General features: G+C 41.0%; 1 protein-coding gene across 1 annotated transcript in view; it reads right to left on the minus strand.

The window, feature by feature from the left end:
• Positions 1-12,491: 12,491 nt before the first annotated feature.
• Positions 12,492-22,179, minus strand: part of LOC143354753 (neural cell adhesion molecule 1) — a 198,894-nt gene continuing 189,206 nt past the window's right edge. The window contains exons 10-12 of the mRNA XM_076789046.1: positions 19,438-19,686; positions 16,629-16,909; positions 12,492-12,751 (exon numbers count right to left, since the gene is read on the minus strand). Of these exons, the coding sequence (XP_076645161.1) occupies positions 12,608-12,751; positions 16,629-16,909; positions 19,438-19,686 (674 nt within the window). The 3' untranslated portion in view covers positions 12,492-12,607. The remainder of the gene's footprint in view (positions 12,752-16,628; positions 16,910-19,437; positions 19,687-22,179) is intronic.

Raw genomic sequence — 22,179 nt, forward strand, 5'->3', positions numbered from 1 at the left:
TTTTGGCTAAGGTTTTGCTGGTGGTCCATAGATTGTTGTATACCTTCACTCAACTGTTCTAATATCTTCATAATGAAAATCCAAAGTTTACAACTTCAACGGCGCTACGCGTCTTCATCTCGACCCTCATCTGTGTTCACTACTACCAAGGGTGATTGGTTCGCATCTCTGTGGAAATAAGCACATATGAGACACGAGTGGCTCATCACTACATATACCAGCAACACTGGTGATGCGGCGAACTTTAGATTTTGACCTAAATGCTGTTAATGCAGTAGAATGTGCAATCAACTTCGAATGAAGTATCTACGTATTTGTGATTGCTTTGCAACTCCATATCTGTTTCACATGGCACATTAGAACGAAATATGTTACTTCATCATAGCAATATTGTCAACCTGGACTCTATAAGAGTATGATCGTCGGACAATATCAAATTCCTAATTTTAGTACTAATCCTGTGTACCTTTCATGACGAACCTTGTGCAACTTGAGTAATTTATTACTGGACGAAAATTATTTATATACAAGTTTCAAGAAACGCTTCGAAATCCTAAAAGGCACAGCCATTTTTTCCTCGGAAAATTATTAGTCCTCAAGTGTATTCGAAATTTCTCTATAATGGAAGGTTCATGAAATTTGTAATTCTCTTCAGAGTCAGAAGAATACAAACGTTCTTCTTGTTCCAGGAAACTGCGAACAAGTTCTGATGAAGAAGAAGATGAAGAAGAAGAAGAAGAAGTTCTAATGATTAGAATGACAACTCATGCAGAATTCAATGTGCTAGCAAGAAAGTTTCCCACGAATATCTCCGAAATTTGATATCCGTCAAAAACCGGAAGTCACACCGAAGTTCTGAAGTTCAGCCGTTCTAATCACTGTAACTGCAACACATATCGCAGCACAAGGGACTGAAACAATGTTGCATCGGGACACAAAATCCCGAAGATCCCCCGATAATCAGGTCCCCGAAGGGGATGCAAAGAGCCGACAGTCCTCTTAACGAACATATATACACTATACGAATATATATATATATATATATATATATATATATACTTGTACGCTAAGATTCCCCCCGCCCCTAACCGCGCGATCGCGGAAAATTACTCGTGAAACTACGTCAGACCTGAAGTTGTTACCGCAGATTGCTACGATGCGAGTGACAGTCCTTAACTTTTCATTCACGCGGAAACTTCAATCTAAACTTTTCTTCCCCTCTGCCACCCGTCACCCTCGGAACCCCCTTGAACCGCCACGAAACGAATCTTGCCTCGCGACCGCGACGAGGCATTGGGATGCACGGCATTTTCGGCGAGATTTTCCGCGGAAAGTCATCTTCGATGGCTCGTTTCCGTTCCGTGGCGCCCGCCCTCCTCCGCACCCTTTGGCCTCACCCCCTACTACCCCCGTTCCCGGTGTCGTCAATCGAAAGTTGAAGCGGCACTCGTTGCAAACCCCTCTTCGACGACGAGGGCGGTCGCCGACGAGGCAGATCGACGAGTGGCTGCGCGCTGCACGCCGGATGAATTCTGGACAACGAGAGCTACGGAACTGCCTCGTAAAAAATGATCCTAGCCGCTCGTAAAAACGGAACGAGCCGGAACGAGCTGGTCCACGGCACTCCGCTCTCTCTCTCTCTTTCTCTCTCTTTCTGGCTCCTGCGGATGAGAGATGTAAGCGACGCCGACGCGAGCGAATCCGCGGCCGAGAACCTGCTCGGCCGGATTACACAGGTCTTCCCGACGGAATGGGAACGCTTCGAATAAACCTGCGAGCACTGCGAGCCAAGGTGTTCCTCAAGAAGATGCGAGAGAACGTTTGTTCGAGCTCCCCCCCCCCTGTTTTTAACACGGCTTTAACACCACCCCCGCACTGGATTTTCTCGTTTCGCGCTTAACCCTTGTGTTAGCGAGTTCAGAAGGATGTATAAATATGGCGGAGGTCTTAGTAAACTTGTATCGGAAGGTTCTGGTAGCTAGGATTTTTTGTTGTCTTGGGTAGGTGTATAAATGAATTTATGGGAGTCGGGGCGAGGGGGAGAAGGTTGAGGGGTGAATTTGATTTTCTGTGGTTGCAGGGTGTTTCTGGGATTGGTTTGTTTGGAACTGTTGGAGTGGGGTTGTAAATAATTGAAGTATCGATTGGTGGTTTCCAATCTGTAAAATTGTTTCATTTTCAAGTATTCCAGTAGTCTCTATAAGATTGTTTCAATTCCAAGTAGAGTGGTAATTTCATATGATTGTAGATAAATTGAGTGTTAATTTACAAGTAATTTAGGCTATCAATAAGAGAAATATAAATGCAATTAAGTGAATCTTTCGGTCTTCTGCTTGCTCCTGAGGGATCCAGTCAGAAAACACATGTCTGATTAAGGGTTGAATTGTGGAACGTCATTAGGTACGCGATTTATTTAGAAAAATTTTTGTGAAGCATAAAATAATAAAGTTCATATATTCAGAAGATAGAATATATTAAAATAGAATAGTTAGAATAAAAATGATATGAAAGTGAAAGATCTTTTTGTACCTATCTACCGAACAAAAACAGGTATGACTGTATCCGAAATTACAACAATTTACCAACATTTGAAATCAGTGCTCTTTTTTATTGTGTAGTGGAGTTGATCGGTTTTACAGCCAAAGAAATGTCGGTCTATGCAAGATGGTAATTAACTGGAAGGCTATGCTTGCATTTTCAGTGTCATAGTTGGTTAGACTGAAGTTACAAATCTGATAATCTTGGGGACAAAAGATACGAGGAAATGGCACCATTTTAGTTTCAAAGTTGTGTAATAAAGCGGTTTTAGTTTGTAATTTACTCAGAGATATTAAGGATAGATTATAGTTTCGAAAGTAAAGTATTACTTTTTCTAGTGCACGCGTGACGCTAAGTTCCAACTGGTATCGCGATTCTATAACCGTTATAATGCCTGTTGTGGTGCAGAAACTTTGTGTGAAAGTTAATATTTCATAAGGAGAAATTGGACACTAACTTTCTTGCGTGCATATACCGTGCTAATACCTCGGTTTGAAAGAATTTGAAATCACTATGAAAGGTGATGTACAAGAAATAATAAAAATGCAATGACAATAGTAAAGTTCCACATCATAACTAGAAAACACTTAAAATTCAGATTAGACTTGAAGTACATTCTTTTTTCAAATATTTGTAATTTTCGTTTACTATTTAGATACTAATTTCGAAACAGGAACAGTCTCATAGTTACAGTTTTAAATTTTTTAGCAGCATTATTACGTTCATAAATGTATATACGTCACAATTATGAAATTAAAATCTACATTTAACCGAGCTCTGTATTCCACAAAACAAAATAAACGCATAGTACGTAGTCACGTAGAACAACACCATTTCCTCCATAATTTTGAGTTTATAAATACGACTGCGACAATGAGCAGTTAAATTTATCCAGGGATGGAAACTGCTTTTTGGTCCCTGTCCAGCAATCTTTTTAATCATACGTCGGAATGTCACAGTAATAGCCTCGGTATTTCCCAGTGTGTAAAAACCGAGAGGCAAGCAAGTAACAGAATATATTACATCTATACCGACTGCTCGCGTCTGTTAACGTGTCCCGTTTTAAACAAGAAGATCATAATTCATCAAAACAGGCATTAAACAGGAGTTTTTGTTATCTGAATAAACGTTTTTGTTAGATACAGAAAAAAGTTCATTCGAGGACATATATATATTCACAGTATTTTTATTAAACCTCATACAAATACCAATCAACACCAAGTTACTGTCAGAAACTGACAAGTTAAATAAAGCCTTTGAGGGAGCCCCAGAAGCTGATCTAAAATGACGGCAATCGTTCTCGTTTAATAGTTAAACCGAAGACAAATATCAAAATCTTTGGTCGATTTGATCCAAAACGATGATTATAGTTCATGCTAGTACCGACAGATTGTGGCGAATTGTATAAAATGATTTGCAAATTCAAACTTCTTGATCACATAAAAATATTTTTGAACGTTACGTAGATTTAAAAATTCAAGTTTCCACTTTACAACGACCAACTGAAAATTCAGTTACAGAATTTCAGTTACTGAGATGAAACGGTTCAGTAAATTGTGCATCGAGTTTTAGTGGGTCTTGAATCTTCATATCTCTGATAGATTCGCTCACGAAAAGATTTTCAAATGTTTTTACGGAACGACGCGAGGATATTCTCCGAAGCCGTTGTACGTGCGACCGATCGAACGCTCGCAGGAAATAATTACTGCTAGCTCCGTTAGCCATTTTATTTCCGGGGATGACGAATAAGGTCTGGGCTGGACGCGACAGTGTGGACCATTCCGAAAAGATACATCTTGAATGGGCGTAACGGCGCGGCGGTACGGTCAGTGGGGTGATCGACAATATTTGCCGGATATTCGACTGTCGATTTCACTTCCATCGTAGGAGGATCGATGAAATGGCGGCGTGCACGGCAATCGGCGTTCACTTTGACCGGTACCGGGCCCCGACACGGTCGATATCCTCCGTTGCAACATTCATGGCGTATCCGCATCGTCCACCGACCGTTTCCACGTGTCACTTTGCAGGCATCGATCCGCGATTATTTACGTGCCACTCCGGACATCAGACACTGTCGATTATTCTCAAACCGTGGCGGGTTTGCAGCCAGTCCCTGAATCATATCTGACCGGCGCGGCTCTGTATTTTACATGCGTGCCACGTCTGCCGACCTCCGAAAACGGAAAGCTGTTTCTGTCGGTTTCGAAGCGAAATGAGAAACGAGCCGCAGGATTATTATAAACTAGGGACATATCGGCGGAGATGGTGCTCGCGAACAAACCGACTGTAACTTCGACGTATTACGTATTGAATAAGCCACGGAATACAAAGTAGCTGAACGCTACACCATCCACCGCCCGAGCCGGTGACCAATGTTGAAAGCGATTCGAAGCTGTTACCTACCTATACCACTTTTCATGTATGCACGGACAAATGAAATATAGAACGCTGACGGACGCGTGGGCGGAGACGATGCTAACGGACCAGGCATGTTTGCAATGACCTCTCGGACACATGCAATTTTGTAGCTGTTCTTATCGATGCTTAATATTAGCCCCTTTTCATTGCTTGACGGCTGTAGCGTTACAGCTTCTCGGTTTTTCATCATTTCCTTCGGGTAAAAAAAGACGCTGTAGGTCGAATGAAGTTTATTTTAAAATTATTGAAATTTATAAGACTTGTCCATAGAAAACGATTCGACGAATTTCACTTTTCTACATTCTCTTAGACATTATGTTACTTTAAATTTTATAATCAATTCTGTTATAAATAATCTGCAAGTCACTTATCATTCGATTCTACTTATTTTTATTCTGTAAAAAACGAACGAAACATTTCGTTTTTACTGGAAAATGTTTTCTGAGAAAAAGGAACGTTGTTAATTTTCAATGCACAACTTCTTGTATTTTATACATTTGAAGACGATATAAATGCATGAATATCCGCAGTCTGCTCACAATATTTGCATATCAAGAAATGACTACCGATTTAATATTGTTGGCCAAATCGAACAATGTTATTCAATGATTCATGTCCCCATGGTCGATATTCTTTATTTTAGGACATTTTTCATTTAAACTCGCCCAACTCTCGTTGTTTGCTTTCGATCAAATTTTAGTTTACTGAGGTTTTAAGTTAAAATTTTAAATTGATGCGCGCCCCTTCACAATTTCCATTTTTCTAACTTCGTTATTAAATTTTAATGAACTTCGTAGCAATGCCAGACATAATTAAACTGTATGCAATGGAGGAACGGTAGGAAATTACATATTCTATGCTGCGGAAACAAACGCAGGCGAATATTATGCGCAATGGATTTTAATTTCAGTTTGGAAATTGTGTGCGAGAAATTTTAACTTGAAACCATATTCGCTCGTAGTTAACTAATTATGTATACTACCATAGTTCCGCTGATTACGATTGCTTCTTGACAAGGATAAACAGAAAGTGAATCAGTCTAATTGGAACTGCATCTTTCAATCAACTCCAGCAATTGGGAGTGCGGCTGGGAGGTTTACTTTGATGTTGTCAGTTGTCTCATATTTGTCTGCTAAGCTAACGCCATATATACTCACTGGAATACGTGTAGGCTTGATTCTATCGTATCGAGGAATTAATCGAAACACCCTTTGACAGATAAACTGACGCAACATTCGCTGACAAACCGATTCGATAAACAATTAGATGTAATGAGATCTGCGACGCGCTGTAAATATTTCATGGAAATTGTCAAACCAATTGCAGCGTTAGTATTGTCAGCTGATGTTCTGGGAATTTGATTAAAATTTTCTTATTGTTATCTCAGCAGACTGATCGCTGATAATATTATTGTAAAATCAGTCGAGACACAAATTTCATAATTTATTTTGTACGAAGTTCGAGCCCTCGCTATTTTTAAAAACGGGGGACATTTAAATTACTATTCTGCACTCTTAGAATGTTCAATTGCATCTTATTCTCGCATGCTAATATGAAGTTACATTCCAGTAATTTGTTTGGTCAGAAATACGTAACAAAATCTCCTATAAAAAGCTGCCTCTAATTAATATCCTTTTCATTTACTAATTGCACTACCTTTCCATTATTCTATCACCTCTGAATTAATGCAGCGGGGCAGTGAGTTGCAAAAAAGAAAGAAATTCAATCAAGCAGAAAATTATTCACTTCCGGAAGTTGTTCTGAAAGGCGTTGATTGAATTCCAAGTAATTCGAAGGTATCTTTCTTTTAATCTGGGATATAGTGCAAAAATTAATTAATAGAAAGATTAATACTGTATCGAAAATTTGCATAGCAAACAAAGTAGGAAACACGAGTATAAGCTCCACATATAATCCATTAATATTGCAGTTTCTAATAATAGTGGATAGTACAGGAAAACAATAAATCATGAGTAGTGAATTATAATAAATTATGCGTGTCTTTGCAATACAGTACGCCTGTAATTTTTAAGGTTCACAGTGGCCATAGTTACAACAAGTCCAACAGTAATAAAAGTCTTCCCGGACGATTAGAACTGTTCACAGCGTTTAGGCAAAGAATACAAATCAGGCTAAACCCGATACTTACACATCGCTGTATAAAGCATATCGATTTCGACAGACCATGCTTAAAATAATACACGTTTCTGAATAGATTTAATGGGCGGTTTAGGTACGTAAGTGCTGTAGTTTAACCTACGATTCTATGACCATACGGCGAGCTTGTTAATTATTACAGAACGATACCGCCCACGGATGTCGAGCACTTTGCAGTGTCTTATGCATTTGCGCGTCACTGTCTCCGAACGTGCATCAAGGACGACTCTGGGCAAACTTTTCTATCTATGGAACACTTTTTTCTCTCATTTAAATTACATTGTATGAGGAGACTTATTGAACCAACTCATACATTTTTTTCGAATAATATTTATTCATCATTAGTCCGTTTTATTATTTTTGATTTGCGTAGGTCTGATGATCCTACTTTCTTCAGTCTGTTTTCCGGAGCAGTTGCTCCGTTTGTCCCATTTCGAAATTTTTAGACAATTTCTAAATTGCTCTTTTGTCTCCAGTAAAATAACTGTGACATTGCGTGGAAATATTTTGTACAAAATATGACGGTTCGTGGAAACAACGTGAAATCGTTTGAACATTCGTCACCAGCGCAAAATCATTCGCGCAATCGGTCCCCGCGGAAATTTTCACGGATATTAAAATAACTATGCGGGAGGAGTGCCTCATTATATTTAAAATGCACGAGTCACGTTCACGTATCAGTTAAAGAACTTCGCGATCCGAAATGAATTTTATATTCCGCTTTCTAGATTCTTCACTGTTAAATCGGAATATTTAACAGGCGTAACGCGCATGTTCGAAGTGAAATAAATTACTAGCTAACGCGAGATAGGAAGTGCACTTTAATGAAAAATTTTGTTTTTCGACTTTTCAACCATTTTTCTGCACTGGGTTGAAATTTTTAATTCGAATGAGAGTTTAAACATTTTGAAAGATCCAGAAGCTGTTTAATTGTTTTCTTATTTTCTTTTTACACGTGTGGATATTTGTTGATATTCCTAAATGTTTCGGTGAAGTGAACGTGTACAGTACGAGACAAACAAATTCTGTGACGCTTGTTCGACGTTTTTAAATATTATGGAAGTATCGAAGACGATTACTTGATTGGGAAAGTATTTGTCTGGAACGCCGAGGAGTGGGCGGAATTTATAAAAATTTGTCCAGTGCTCGGTCCAGTTACGTTTTTCTGACCCAATCGCAGAAATGGCGCCGTTTTAGCTATCCACCGACTCGCCAGCCCCCCTTGCACAAACCAATTTGGCCAAAGTGGTCACGATCAACTGGCTTCCGTTAATTTTGAGCAAGCTCGGTCCACCAGGCTTCGGCGATGACAAACCCGGGTCAAGGGTCAACGACAAACCCGAAACCAACTCCTCCGACTTACAATACCATGAAACGTGCATTCAATAAAACACCTACCTTATGCAATCGACAAAAATGTCGTCTCCAACAATTTCATACTGCATATCGTTCTATTAATTTATTAATAGCTTCAGCATCAGCTTCAGCAAGAAACCATGATTGATCTTCTCATTTCAAAATATGCAATTACAATTTTAAGAAGTACTCGGAATAATTTCATTTACTTTACGCTGTTGTTAAAATATTTTACACGGTCACAGCCGTGAATAAAACTGAAAAGACAAATTTTGTAAAATTATATAACTACATGGTAGGAATGAAAATCACCAAAAATTACACGTTCCAATTTCCCATAATTTAACAAATTCAAAAGATAAAACAATTGAATACATTCACGGTGTGTGAACGTCCAGACGGAAGATAATCGGCAGCGGTGAATGAAAAACTTTATAGGGGTTCGAAACGTAGATGAACATGATCGACGCAGAGAATAAAATTTCGGTTTAGCAGTCTTGTGATTATCGGCCATAAAACCGTTGATTAGCATACTGATTCGTGTCGTAATGACTGAGCACGAGGGGGCAGCCACGCTCTCAGAAACCGATGGCGTCCAGGCATTAAACGGGACCGTAATGTATCCGTAAAACTTTCATTTCTATGGCGGCGGGTTCACGAGAGTTCGCTGGCTTTGCACGCGACAAAATGATCAGATTACAATGGCTGAATGTATTGTAATTACATGGCGTATTCACAAGCAGCGCCGGTTGACAGTTCGGGGCGCGAGGAAAGGGTGGACGAGCCGGTGGATGTAGAGTAGGTCGTCTTAACAGCCCCAGAGACACGCCTGGCAGATAGAATAATAGGGTATGCTGGCGTTCTCGGTTAGTCCCTGTTAGCTAGACCGAAGGTGCACAATATATGCAAACGCTCTAGTGCCCCGGGATTCCCTGAAAATGCTCGAATTACTACGGCCACGTCCAATAGGACGCGCCCTTTCTTCCCTGTCAGGTTGAATCCGCGACTTTTCGCAAACCGAACGAAGACGGGGACGCCTTAGCATTCGCACAAAACGGCAAAAAATAGAACGAGCCGGGGCGAACAACTAACAAAAGCCATTCCCAGGGCTCGAAAGGGTTATGCAACCTTCCTCGCGATATAAATTCTCGCTAGTTTTCGTTTCCAGGTTGCTCGATTTTAGGCACCATTGCGACCAATAGACTGCGGGTTTTTATGCAAAACAAAAATAGGCTTCATCCCCCTGTACTTTCAAGTTTTTGTCATAAATGCATATAATTCGCAGACTAGTACTAGGATCTTTTGTTCGTTCACAAGATTGTTAATAGAGCCAGGCTCTGATAGAGAGCATGTGCTAGGTAATTACTGCAATTGTATGCATTTATGACAAAAATGAATAGGTCAAATGGAAAACGATTGAAAGGAAAACATATTTATCTGTAACATTGGTTTCTGACGATTTGTTTAGCCAATTTTTATCTTGCATGAAGATCCGCAGTCTAGTACAGTGCCTACTCGATACATGTCCAAAACATGGGTCTAGCCACGGACATAGATCGGCCAGGAGGTCTCTCGAGATTCTCGACCCCTCACGGGGTCACCCTGCGGTAGTGGGGATAGTACCGGGACTTTTAACGGCTAGGCATTCGGGAGATGTAAACACTGTAATTATAATACTCACCTGTTTCTATGGAAGTTTACTCACCTCGAAGGCTGTACAACATAATGGTTGAAGAGCTCGTTGCTGACGATTGCTGCGGTATTATAGAACTTTTTCCCACGCAGACATGCATGATACGCATATTTCATACCGAATTTGAATATTCGTTCGTTGCTTGAAAAATTTTTATAACCCTTCTACTCGAATTATTTTCTGGTTTCGTTAAAAATTCGTCCTACTATTGTAAAAGAAATGTACTACCCACAAAAGAACTATTGATTCTTTTGTACAGTATTCCACCGTACACGCGTCGATGCCTTAGAACACAAAGACGAATAAAATCTGAACAAAAGAGTAATCGTGATAAAGGTAACACAAGTGGTGAAATAAATTTGTATTGAAATTGTATGCTCGTACATAAAAAAATATTAGATTGATTATCAAAAACACATAACAATGATTATACATATGTATGTATATAAACAAAAATTATCGAAAATTATATATTCAATCTTCAAAACATTAAAAAGGACATAGTACACATCACAACTAAAGTAAAAACACCGGGGTCATACACAAAATAAATCTTCATTAAAATAATTAAGTAACAGAAATACTGGATATTACAAATACAGACAGATAATAATGCAATCCTGCTGACGAATACGATCCGTACAATTTTTCAAAGTTAATCAACAATTTTTCACGTGGAAAACACCGACGGTCGAACAATGGTTCTCAAAATTCCCAGAAAATCAAAATAATTTAGTCACTCCTTGAATCCTTCCTTGAATCCAAATTCAATTGACTCGTGTATAACTAAATGAAAATCGATTTGCAAGTCCTAGCTGAAGAATGGCGACACTCAGGTATGACCAATGCGTTGAATACGTATTTGAATCTAAAGAAGAAGCCATTGAATGTTTCAGAAAATTAAAAATATAATACAGCTTCTTGTACATTATTTGACTTAAAATAGCGGAACGAATAAAATAAAAAATCGACCAGTGGCTCGATCGAACGGGACGGCAATGTCAGTGAACACAGAGTGGTCAAGAGCCACAATTCAAAATCAGATATGTGGATCGTATCCGCCGTGGCGAGATTCTGTCGGAAAGTAGAGGTTAGCGGCATCGCTCGCATTTCGCGCGGTCCGAAATTGAAATCCTCGGAAATCGGAAAGCGTCGGAACAGGCTCGGTCATCGCGTGTTTGGCGGTCGAATAAAATTTTCATGGGACTTTCACCGTGGTTGATACACGCGGTGCACTAAGATTTCCTTCACGTCTGGGATGGGCGAAGTCGAACGCGCATCGCGTCGGTCAATGCGATCTTGGCCGCGAATTCGACTCACGTGCGACCGAAATTTCGGCGCCTCGTTTCGTACGTTCCTCTCATCTCTTAATAGAGAGGATCGTGCGGAAAAGATACAGTAAGAACGAAGATAGAACGAGGACGGAGAAGGAGAACGAGGTGGTGGACGATGTTGGCGAAGATCTCGAAGCAGACTGGTTTCTGTAAAACGGATGAAACGCATTCTCTTTATTTCCTTACGCCATCGAGTATTTATCTTACGTGACCGAAACAATCTTCTCCGCTCCCGTATAACGTGACTTGTTAGCGAATGAAATTCGGACATTGTGGAACTACGCACTAGGACCAGGCTGTCTCGCCTATTTACAATAGATCTTTGTACAAAAACTAATCTCATATAAACAGTAAAACACACGTCCTCGCGGCAGGAGCCGTTCGCGAACGGAAACGCGGACTCGGTACCTGACCGTGCTCGCTAATTCGGCGACGTTTTCTCCGCGTCGCATCCTCGTATTGTTAGTCATCGATGGCCTTTCGGGGAGACCTCGTTTTTCGGGAACGTGGCCGAACTCTATTATAAAAATCTCCCCGGAGAAAACACGCCAACACGAAAACCGAACAACCGGGGAGCTCTGTCCCGTCTTTCGGCGGAGCGTCCGGTCGAGTCTCTTTCTCTCTCAATAAAGGCCGACGTTTCATTAACTTTCCTGACTAAACTCGCGACACCTCCGGCTTGTTCAATTCTGCTGGCTCGCCGAAGCCAGTGGGGTCGATGTACCCGATACAGGTCCGCGTTTCCGTCGCACCACGGAGCCTGATAACTATTTTCCTCGGTTTTGTACAGTGAAAGTTCGCCATCGCTCCACGGAGAGTCGTTCGAACGATTTCGCGTCGATCGTCGGGAAGACGCCACTTTTGCGATCCGATCGGCGAGAACGAACAGGACACACACACCGTTCTCCCGGACGCCGGCCATCGTCGGGCAAGATCACCACGGGCTCATCCGGATCGCAGTCATCGAACGACAAGGAGACGTTCAACGGGGGTCGTTCCAGTTTGCCGGGCAACATCTTTCTTTTTTCCGTCGCCGTCCATTTCTCTGTTTCTTTGTATGTTCGTGCCTCTCTCTCTCTCTCTCGATCTGTGGATACGTGTCCCGGATTTATATACAACTCTCCTGTATCCGATTCGAGCGCGTCACCACTTCCGGCTGATGAAACTTGCCCTGCGCGGAGATCGACGAAGACACCGGCCTCTGCGGCATCGACGAGAGACCTTTGCTCGACCTCTGCAGACTGTAGTAGACCTGAAAGCAATTGCACTTCAAAGTGTCCTTTCGGGCTGGTTTCAGCTAGAACGGAACGGTTTAGGAGGACGTTCTAGGCGAATTCGTTTCTGCACCTGTTTTTTTTTTTTGTTGTTAGCCTTAATTGTAGTCACTTTAACCTGCGGTGGCTGAACTTCAGAAATGATCACCCTAGCTTTCGCCACCTATTACACGTCATTCTGTTCGTTTCGATGCGCTGAATACGAATATGAGTTTCGTTTTTGGAGGAAATTGTAAATTACCGAGATATTCGCCAACTTTCTGTGACACAGGCACAGGGACGTGTCTGTGAAATGTTAATGTATATTGTAATTATTGAACGACATATTGACGAATTTTAATGAATACAAACATTTGCCGTTGGAATCATTTTTATGAATTCCTGCCCGAAACGGATAGAATGATAATAGGTACCAAAAGCTTAGGAGGGGCAGTTGCAAAGTTCAGCCATCTCCAGTCCTCCATCGCGACTATTCGCTCATTATCGCACCCACTGACGGAATAATTAGACTCGACGAGGACGTCCCTCGCAACAATAATTTCCAATTTTCGCTATAATGGCATAAAATTCGCGCGAAATAGTATAGCATTACAACCGCGTCGATACTTATGAATATTGCAAATTCGCGGACGGAGGAGCGCGGAGGGCACATTAATAATGGAGGAGCGTAGGCGCGAGGATGACGGGAAGAATAATCGAATACCACCGGCTCGCAAAATTCCGGGGAAACAAAAACGCCGGAACAAAAACATCGAAAGCGAATAGAGCGGGTCAGTTAACGGAGAGCGGCGTAAAAGAAAGGAGGACGGCTTTGCTAGAGAAAAAGTGAGGCGGAGAGAAAATGAGAGAGATGGAGGGGTAGGAGATTCGGTCTTAGAATTATTCAAACATTTAATGGCTAGTAAGAGATTTTAAGTGAAGAAACTAACTGAAACTAAGCTTGTTTTTGATTTTATGAAATAATTCTTTCACAGTCACATTGTTTCAAGAAGTGCGTCAATAATTGGATCGTATTCATGAGGGTTTACTTGTTAGTTCATGTTTAAAATTGCCACAGCTACAGAACGATTCTTTGAAAAATGCTCAGCTGTAAACCACAACGAAATTTTTTACCAAAAAATTGTCACTTCAATTGCCTACCATTTCTGAGAAAATCAATATTTTCAAAAACCCCTACGTACTTCTCTCGGCATTTTAATGTAGATTCGAAAGAACTTCTTTTTCCGTTAAAAAAATATGGACGCTCCATAAAAAAAAAAAACGCGTTAGGTTCCGTAAGTGGTAGCGCCGCCATTTCGGATCGAACAAATGCAAAAGAATTTTTCCAAGTTTCTCAAGATATTTTGTGAACAATGTTCGAATACGATTTTACATGAAACTATTTTATTACACTGGAAAAAATTTTTTAATTTATTGATAACTGGCCCGTAACTGTGACCAAAAAACCCTCAAATGAAGGGTGTATGTGTTGTCCGAGGAAACAGGCGTTTCGTTCCACGAAAAAGAGAGACCCGCGGGTAGGGTAAGATATTCGGTATTAAAATTATTCAAACATTTAATGGAACGCGACTAGCGCGGCGTCGAAGGAAAACGGAAGCCCGAGTTCGAGGCGAGAGTTACGCGCATCGGGACTGGCCCTCTCGAATTATCGAGAAAACTTCGACGTAATTAAACTCGCGGAAGCGCAGATAACCCAAGGCTTCGCTAAACCGGAAAAGTTAAAGTGGAAGACTGCCGCATATTAAAGCGACCTCGTCTTGGCTCGTATCCCGGTTCCCTTCGTCTTCGGAACTTCGAATATTTAAAACAACCTTGTCGATGTACCGACGCGGGGTGGAGAGAGGGAGTGGTTGGCCACGAAGAGGTGTGCTGCACGGAGGGTGGAAGAGGGTGGAAGAGGGAAGGGCGAAGAAGGAGCGGAGAGAGGGAGAGGATCGACGAGGTGAAGTCGTAGTAACGGAGGGGTCGATTGTATTACTTCCTCCGGCGAAAAAACGAACGCGATTTTCCTGCTGAATATTGTATCACGGTTTTATCGATCGTTCATTCCGTAATTCGCTATTTTCCCCGGGCTCCTCGATCCTCTCTCACTCTCTCTTTCTCTCTCTCTCTCTCTCTCTCTCTGCCGCAACCATTACCCCCTCTACGCCAGCCCTCGCATGCACACACACTGTCTGCGGCAAAGGGATCCGTTAATTGCGTCTCATTAATCAAATTGCATCAACTAAATATATCACGACTCTATTCGATATCACGAAAAAGGAGACAGATTAAATTTACAGACCGTAATGAGTTTACGAGGCTAATTATCGGGATGATTTATACACCCGCTCTGCCGGCTCTATATCTGCTCTGTCGGCGCTCTGTCTGTCAGTTAGGGATAAGTAGCCGTGAATGGAAAGAAGGTCTGATATTATACTTTTTTCTAAATTCCGTCTTTTAAGAAACCTCTTGACTGCTTTCAAGAATTCTCGAACTAAAAATTGGGTATGTCTCCAATAAAAATTATAGACATGTTTCTGACATTAGACGATTCTACGGTTCTTTAAGATTGCAATGTATATTTTTCTATAATATTGTTATTAAATTGCGGACAAAATTTGCTTTTTGTGTCGTTTCAGACACTCGGTGGGTAGATTACGGAATTTTTTAACCAACATTGATATTGGACAGGGTAATTGATGTTTTGTTCTAAAATTAAAAATCGATTCATAAGTTTGAACTATCGGTGTTAACATTACTCTAGATGGTCACTGCATGATTAAAACTATAAAGTAACAGGAATTTAGCATCGACTTTCTCTTAAATAAAAAGCATTAATGGAAATATCAATGCGAGGTGAAAATATATATTTTTAAGCGGGTTATCGACATGCAGCAAGAAATAAGTGTACAAGCAACTTATAACTGCACTTCATACATAAATATGAGTTAGTTGATTTGCAGCCTCGATTTCGAGTGTTGTGAAACCCCGATATTCCGAATACGGATTACTGTCGATTTCCGATTACACAGACATCGATCCTGTGATTTTATTATCCAAATATATAGAATGATCCATCACGAAACCAACACCCAATTATCTCTTTTACGATCGGGATACGAAACACTGCCGAATATAAATTCAGCAGTGCCGTATTCGGAATTATACATATATTCATATCATATATTTTTGCACTTTGAATTGGAATGAATCAGGATCAGCAAACTATTTCAATCTTTTCCGATTTCGTCAAACGATAATTCAAGGGAAACACAAACTTTTATTGTAGAAACAAAACATGAAATGATATTAGTAATACCGTGTTAGAACGTTAAAAATTTAATCTATCAAACATCCTTCATACGAATATTGCTGAATGTTGAATTACAGATAACACGTATCTTTCAAACGCGTTTCCAGAAAATGGTTAATAAAACTTTAGGTTAAATTTTACCTGAGGAAACCAGAAATTTTCAACTTTTTTTTTATGTGACCCTGTAAATATTTAATGTTAGGAATTCACTTTTTCAGTTCGCTCAGTGGATGATATCTGAGTACATACCAATATGGCGGCGCCCTTGTCTGTCAAAAATGTTTACGCACGCATAACTATTGAACTACTGATCTCCTTGGATTAAAACTTGGATTTTCGGAATTTTCTCGCCAAAATCTACAAGATCACATTTTTTAAAAAAAGTTAAAAATTTCTGGTTTTCTGAAGTAGCTACACTTTGTGTTGCGGTACTAATGTGTACTAACTCATGAACTGACGAATCAACAATTTACAGTCGCATCGTTCACGATTGCAAGAAGAGTGTCACTGCAAAAATAGTCTGTATTTTTTTTTCGAAAGTGAAAATGGATTTAACTTACGTTTTGGTTGTTGCGCTGGTTGTAAGCGTCCATCGCTATTTGTTTGAAGTCCGCCATCGTGGGCACGTGGTTGTAAGTGTTCGACTGAGGAATATGATTCTGAGGGTAATTTATGGTTGGCGTTGGCAGACAATCGCTTAGGATCGGGTCCGAGGGTAGATCCAATCCGTGTTGGACGATCGGTCGTTTCTCGGGCGAGATCGCGTCGTCTGTGGCGCGATCCTTCTTTCTTCTTTGCGGGGGTGTCTTGTATATCGGTGTGTATGTTAGGGGTCTTCTCTCTGCGAACAGATTTGACGAAGCCATGTAAAGTTTCACGTTCGCTAAGGAGATTACTCGATTAAATCTAGACACGAGCGGCCTTTTTACTCGGACAATAGCTTGAGAATTTTTAATACGCGGGCTTTATTTAACATCCCGATGCGGATCTGTGTTACGAGACAGGATTTGTGGATTTAACTTTTGTCAACCGCGATGACCGATTTCAAGCGAAATGTACGCACAACTTTTCAGATACGAGTCATTAGCAGACTGTGAATATTTATGCAAAAGGAAAATTGTCTGCATTATTTACAAGAAATGGAAGTGACATAAAAATTTATTTTTTCTCCTACCATTACACAATGTACCAGTAATATGAAATTTATCTGACGTTTCTTTTGTTTTGTGTTTCACCCACTCAGTTTTCCTTCAAAAATCCACAGTCTGTTCGTTACTTATTCAATATTAGTCACATGCAACTGAAACTGAAGTTCAGCTGAATTGCAACTGAATTTTATTAATCTTTCTGTAACCGATGAGAAGATTTAGTAGTGGTAATAAAATAATCACAAGCAATCGAAAATTTTTTTGTGTAAACCAAACCGTATGGTAATCGGATTAAATTTTCTATAACCGATACGATGATTGCAATACCATTGAAGTTACTTTAATTCGTATTTGGTATTCAAATGAAATTGCTTGAAATAATTTAATCTCTTATCGTAAGTGGTGTCAGCCCACACGAAGCAGATAAATGTTGCTTACATAACTTGATTGAGTAAACATATTGGAAACTGTCACAGCATTTCTTTATTCGAAATTATTTTTATCGGGATATTGGTCAAAGTGAATGACATACAGATATGTACTTTAAAAAGTCTGTTAATCACCAAATTCTCATTTTAATACAAAATCAACTCCATAAAATGGTTACAACTTTTATATAAATCTGTGGCGAAACAGGAGCTAGTCTCTAACAAATAAAAGTAAAAATAAAAATTTGTCAATAGTAATGGCGAACAATATTTTGAACAACTGTTATTTTACATTCAGTGACCGTATATGACGATACAAAAATATTTACATACATGGACGAATGCTTCAGATTCTATGCAGGTAATGTAAACATGTGTAACTAAGAGGAATAACAACAAAGTAGTCATGAAACCGACCGGAATAACTTTTATTTATCGTACGAACCGTTTGTGAAAAATAACGAATGCTAACAGAGAAATATGAAAAATGAATAAAAGTCATTTTAATCGGAGATGTTTCCATGCTTTTTTTAAAGATTATGTAAACGAGCTGGTTCGTCGCAGGGATCTATTGAATTATTACAGCTGACAGCGTCTACAGGTAAAGGGATCAACGGGATCGCTGGCCGCTTACTTTGCTATAAATCAATATTTCAATCGTGGGTTGAGGCGAATGATTCCAGCATAACCGTGACGAAATAAAAGTGTCACAATTATGTCACATCATTATCCCGATGTAGTGTATTTTTTGTTGTTATCGTAGTTGTCCAATTAAATATTTCTATCATCTTTCATCCACACATTCAATTCTATTTTACAAGTAAACAAGACAGAAATTCAATTTTCAAATAGAAAGCTCGTTTGATGTTTTCTACAACGGTGCTTGTTTTTGATACAAAAACACTGCTGCAAAAAAAACACTTATTCGTTATAGTACGGTGTCCGCGGATGTATCATCGCTCGAATCTACGAAACGTATGAATTTAATTTTCTAATGGAAAGATCAGCGATACGGGACTCGAAAATATTTTGAACGCGGGGACACCACGACCGAATTTTTTACGCGACAGAAGTGATGTAACGAGACTAAAATTATGATACAATCTAATACATTGAATTTAACTATCATCGTTTATTTCACCGCAAATCTTCGCTGTTAAAATGTTTTACCAAAATGCAACACACCTTTTTCACGAAATATTACAACAATTTAACTGACGGAAGTCATGGAGCCTCTGAATATTATACTATGTGTAATGTACTGGCTTTAAACAGGAAATTCTATAAAATCAGTTTGACTGTTTTTCAGTAAATTGCAAAATCACGTAATATAATAATATTAAAAATAAGCATTTAAATTATGAATGTAAGTGAAAAGTGAACGGAGCAGACTAATATTCGTACCTCTATCGCGAATACTTTTTGCGCAGAAAGCCTAAAGACTGAGATTCGCGTGATTCGATTACAGGACAGCAAAAAGGGCGTCCAATTAAATTAAATAACCAATAAACCCCGCGGCAACAAGACCAAGAAGAAGAAGAAGAGATTAAAGCATCGCATGCGGTACTCGAGGAACTTTTGATCGAGATAAAGCTGGAAAAGTGGCCGTCCAGGTATAGGATCGTACGTGTGCCAGGTGTGGGATTACCTTTACGTGTGTGTACCAGCAAGGTGTGTGTAACCCGACAGCGCGTGTGCGCGTAGATGCGCGTCAGGTACGGGGCTCGCTTGTTGTGTGCACGTAGGCCGTAATTTGGCGCACGTTTCGAACAATCGGAAACTCGTAGACTCACCATACTCGTTGGGTATGATGTCCGGATCGATGTCATCGACCGCCTGCTTGGTCTGAGGGTGTATCGGGGTAGTTGCACCTGCATTAGGTGGCTCGCACACGATGGGAGCGTGCTTTGGACTTCCGGGCCGGCCGTTCGAGTGCTTCCGGTAGAGCGCCGCCAGGATTCCAGCTACGGCCAGGGCCAAAAGAGTCGCCGTTGCTGCCAGACCCAGCAGCAACGGGCTCAGCATCGATGCGTCCGTGGTGCCTGTTATGACAGCAAATGCAAAATGCTTGATCAACCGTAACTTCTATACCGCTGCCTATCTACCTGCTACCCTCCCCCCAACCTTTCATCCTGTCCCTCCTTTTGTCTCTGATTCGAGATTATTGCGACAAGTACCGGGACGCATTTTTACTTGCAACGCTCGCAAACATTCTTTCTCTCCTCTCCATTCGCGTCGCGGACGTTCCCGATTTTATTGGTCAACGCTGCTGAATTTATTGTTCACTCGGTATTGTTATCTTTCGTCCTATTCTTCGAACGGGCGCATTAGTTCGCTTCATTGTTCGTACACCGAGCTGTCCGCTTTTAACATATTCAACGGGGATTGTTCAGCACGCGTGCTATCTCTCTCTCACTCTCCCTCTCTACCTGCCTTGCGACGGATACTATTATTCCGTGTACTATGCCGGTTTTTGTTTCTATTTAAATTTGCATGGTATTGTGCTGTGGAGAACTATCGTTTGGGGGGGGGGGTGTAGTTTCTACGTAGATACGAAAGGAGAGAGGAGAGAATGTTCGGAGTAAGAGAGATTGGCCCTAGCAAGGTGAGTGCTCTCGCTTTTCAATGACATCATGGGTCACAATTGTGTTAAATCAAGAAACAAATCAGAGTTGATGTACTACAGTGAATATGCAGCGATCAAACTGCGTTTCTCACTTTGCACCAACGTAACACGGTACTTTCCTGCAAATATATTTTTAAGAACAATTCCAAGGTACATCTGAAGCCCACCATTTTGCTAGGGGTGGTACAGTTCATCAAAGGTTTATTTCCCGAAAAACTCTCGTACACTTTCTCCGGGCGCGTGGCCGTTCCATTGATCTATGGTCGGGCCGGGGACATTGATGTCGAGCAGGTCAGGTTAATAAGCAGGACGATAATTAACGAAGCTATGTCAATTATGACGCCATTACGGTTCAGCCGATGTATATAATTAGATGAACGTTCTTGCATCGGCTCCTCTCAATATGTGTCGTGCCGACCGGGCCGGGCCGGGTCGGGCCGGCGGCCGTCGACGGCACACTTTGACTGTCTGAGCACGTGGAAGCGTGCAGGCGCGTGAATGCAGACGCGCGAAAGCGTATGCATGCACCACTGCGGGGGATGAATCGTAAATCAGCCGTTAGGAGCCGCAGTCGCTTTGGGCTTTAATCGGGGTAAAGCTAGTCGCGCCGATGTTACGCGCTGTAAATTTTGTCCGGCGCATAAGCGTTGTAAATTATTAACGCGAGCCACCACTACCCCCCTTATCAACCTTTCACCCCCGAGTTTCACCCCCTTCCACAATTTTCTCCCTGTTACACCCCGTTCCACACACCCCCTGTCCCCTGGTTTCACCCTCCTTCACCCTCTCCACATGATTCTACCCCCTTCCCCTCGGTTTCAACCCCCTCCACAGTTTACCCCCTTGGTTTCACCCCCTGCCACAATTTTCCCTCTTGGTTCTACCCCCTTCCACAATTTTCCCTCGTGGTTATACCCCCGTCCACAACTTTCCCGCATGGTTTCACCCTCTCTTTTCAACCCTTTCCCCCCGATTTCTCCCCCTTTCACCCTCGTTTTCGCGGTCCGTTCTCGATCGCACTCGCCAAGCCGATTTTTGACGCAGCAGCCCCGACTATCGGCGCTCAACGCCGCGCCGCGCCGCCACGGATCCCCGATACGGATCGCTAATTGACGTTTCTGCGAGCGTGTTTGTTTGACAAGCATTAATAAGGATGTTTGGTTTCGATGCGCTGCTTCGTTTATTAGCCATCGGCCGGATTACTCGGCAGCTATTAATTGGGATGGGAATTTTTGCTGAATATCGATGGCCGTTCGTTCCACGCTCGCGCGTCGACATAGTTTTGCTGGGTGACGCGCGGCCCCGTGATACGGAACAATAATTTCAGAATGGGTGCGAGTATGTGTTGGTTCGTAATATCGTTTTTTGATGGCACGTTCCCGGAGAAAATATTAATGCCGCCGTTTATGTTCCATATTTGCGCGGCGATATTACAGCGACCCGCGTCGCTGAGAATTTCGAGATTCGATTATTATTATTATTATTATTATTATTATTATTATTATTATTACTATTTATAACTTTAAACCACATTGCGGTAATTTAAAGTCGATTGAGAAACAGATTCGATGTATTCATGGTCTTCTGTTGCGGAGAAACTTGTTTCAAACAGTTAATCGTTCATATTAAAAATTGTTTACTCGTTCAATGCAATCTGTAGCACGCAAAAATTTTTTTTCACGAGAAAAGCAGTATGCACTTCAATGATTGCCGTGAATTATTTGTGGAAGGACCAGGAAAATGCGGTAGACATAGCACGAGTTCTGAACAGTACTAACAATAACGAAATGTAAATATAAGAAGAAAGGTGGGGTTCAAAGTGCAGATTCCGTTGTGGAAATTTAGTTTGTTTGAAGAAAGCATTATGAACTCGAGTATTCTAATGGGGTAGAGTTTGAATGGATAGTGT

Source organism: Halictus rubicundus, chromosome 6, assembly GCF_050948215.1.
Source record: "Halictus rubicundus isolate RS-2024b chromosome 6, iyHalRubi1_principal, whole genome shotgun sequence".
Taxonomy (NCBI): Eukaryota; Metazoa; Arthropoda; class Insecta; order Hymenoptera; family Halictidae; genus Halictus; species Halictus rubicundus.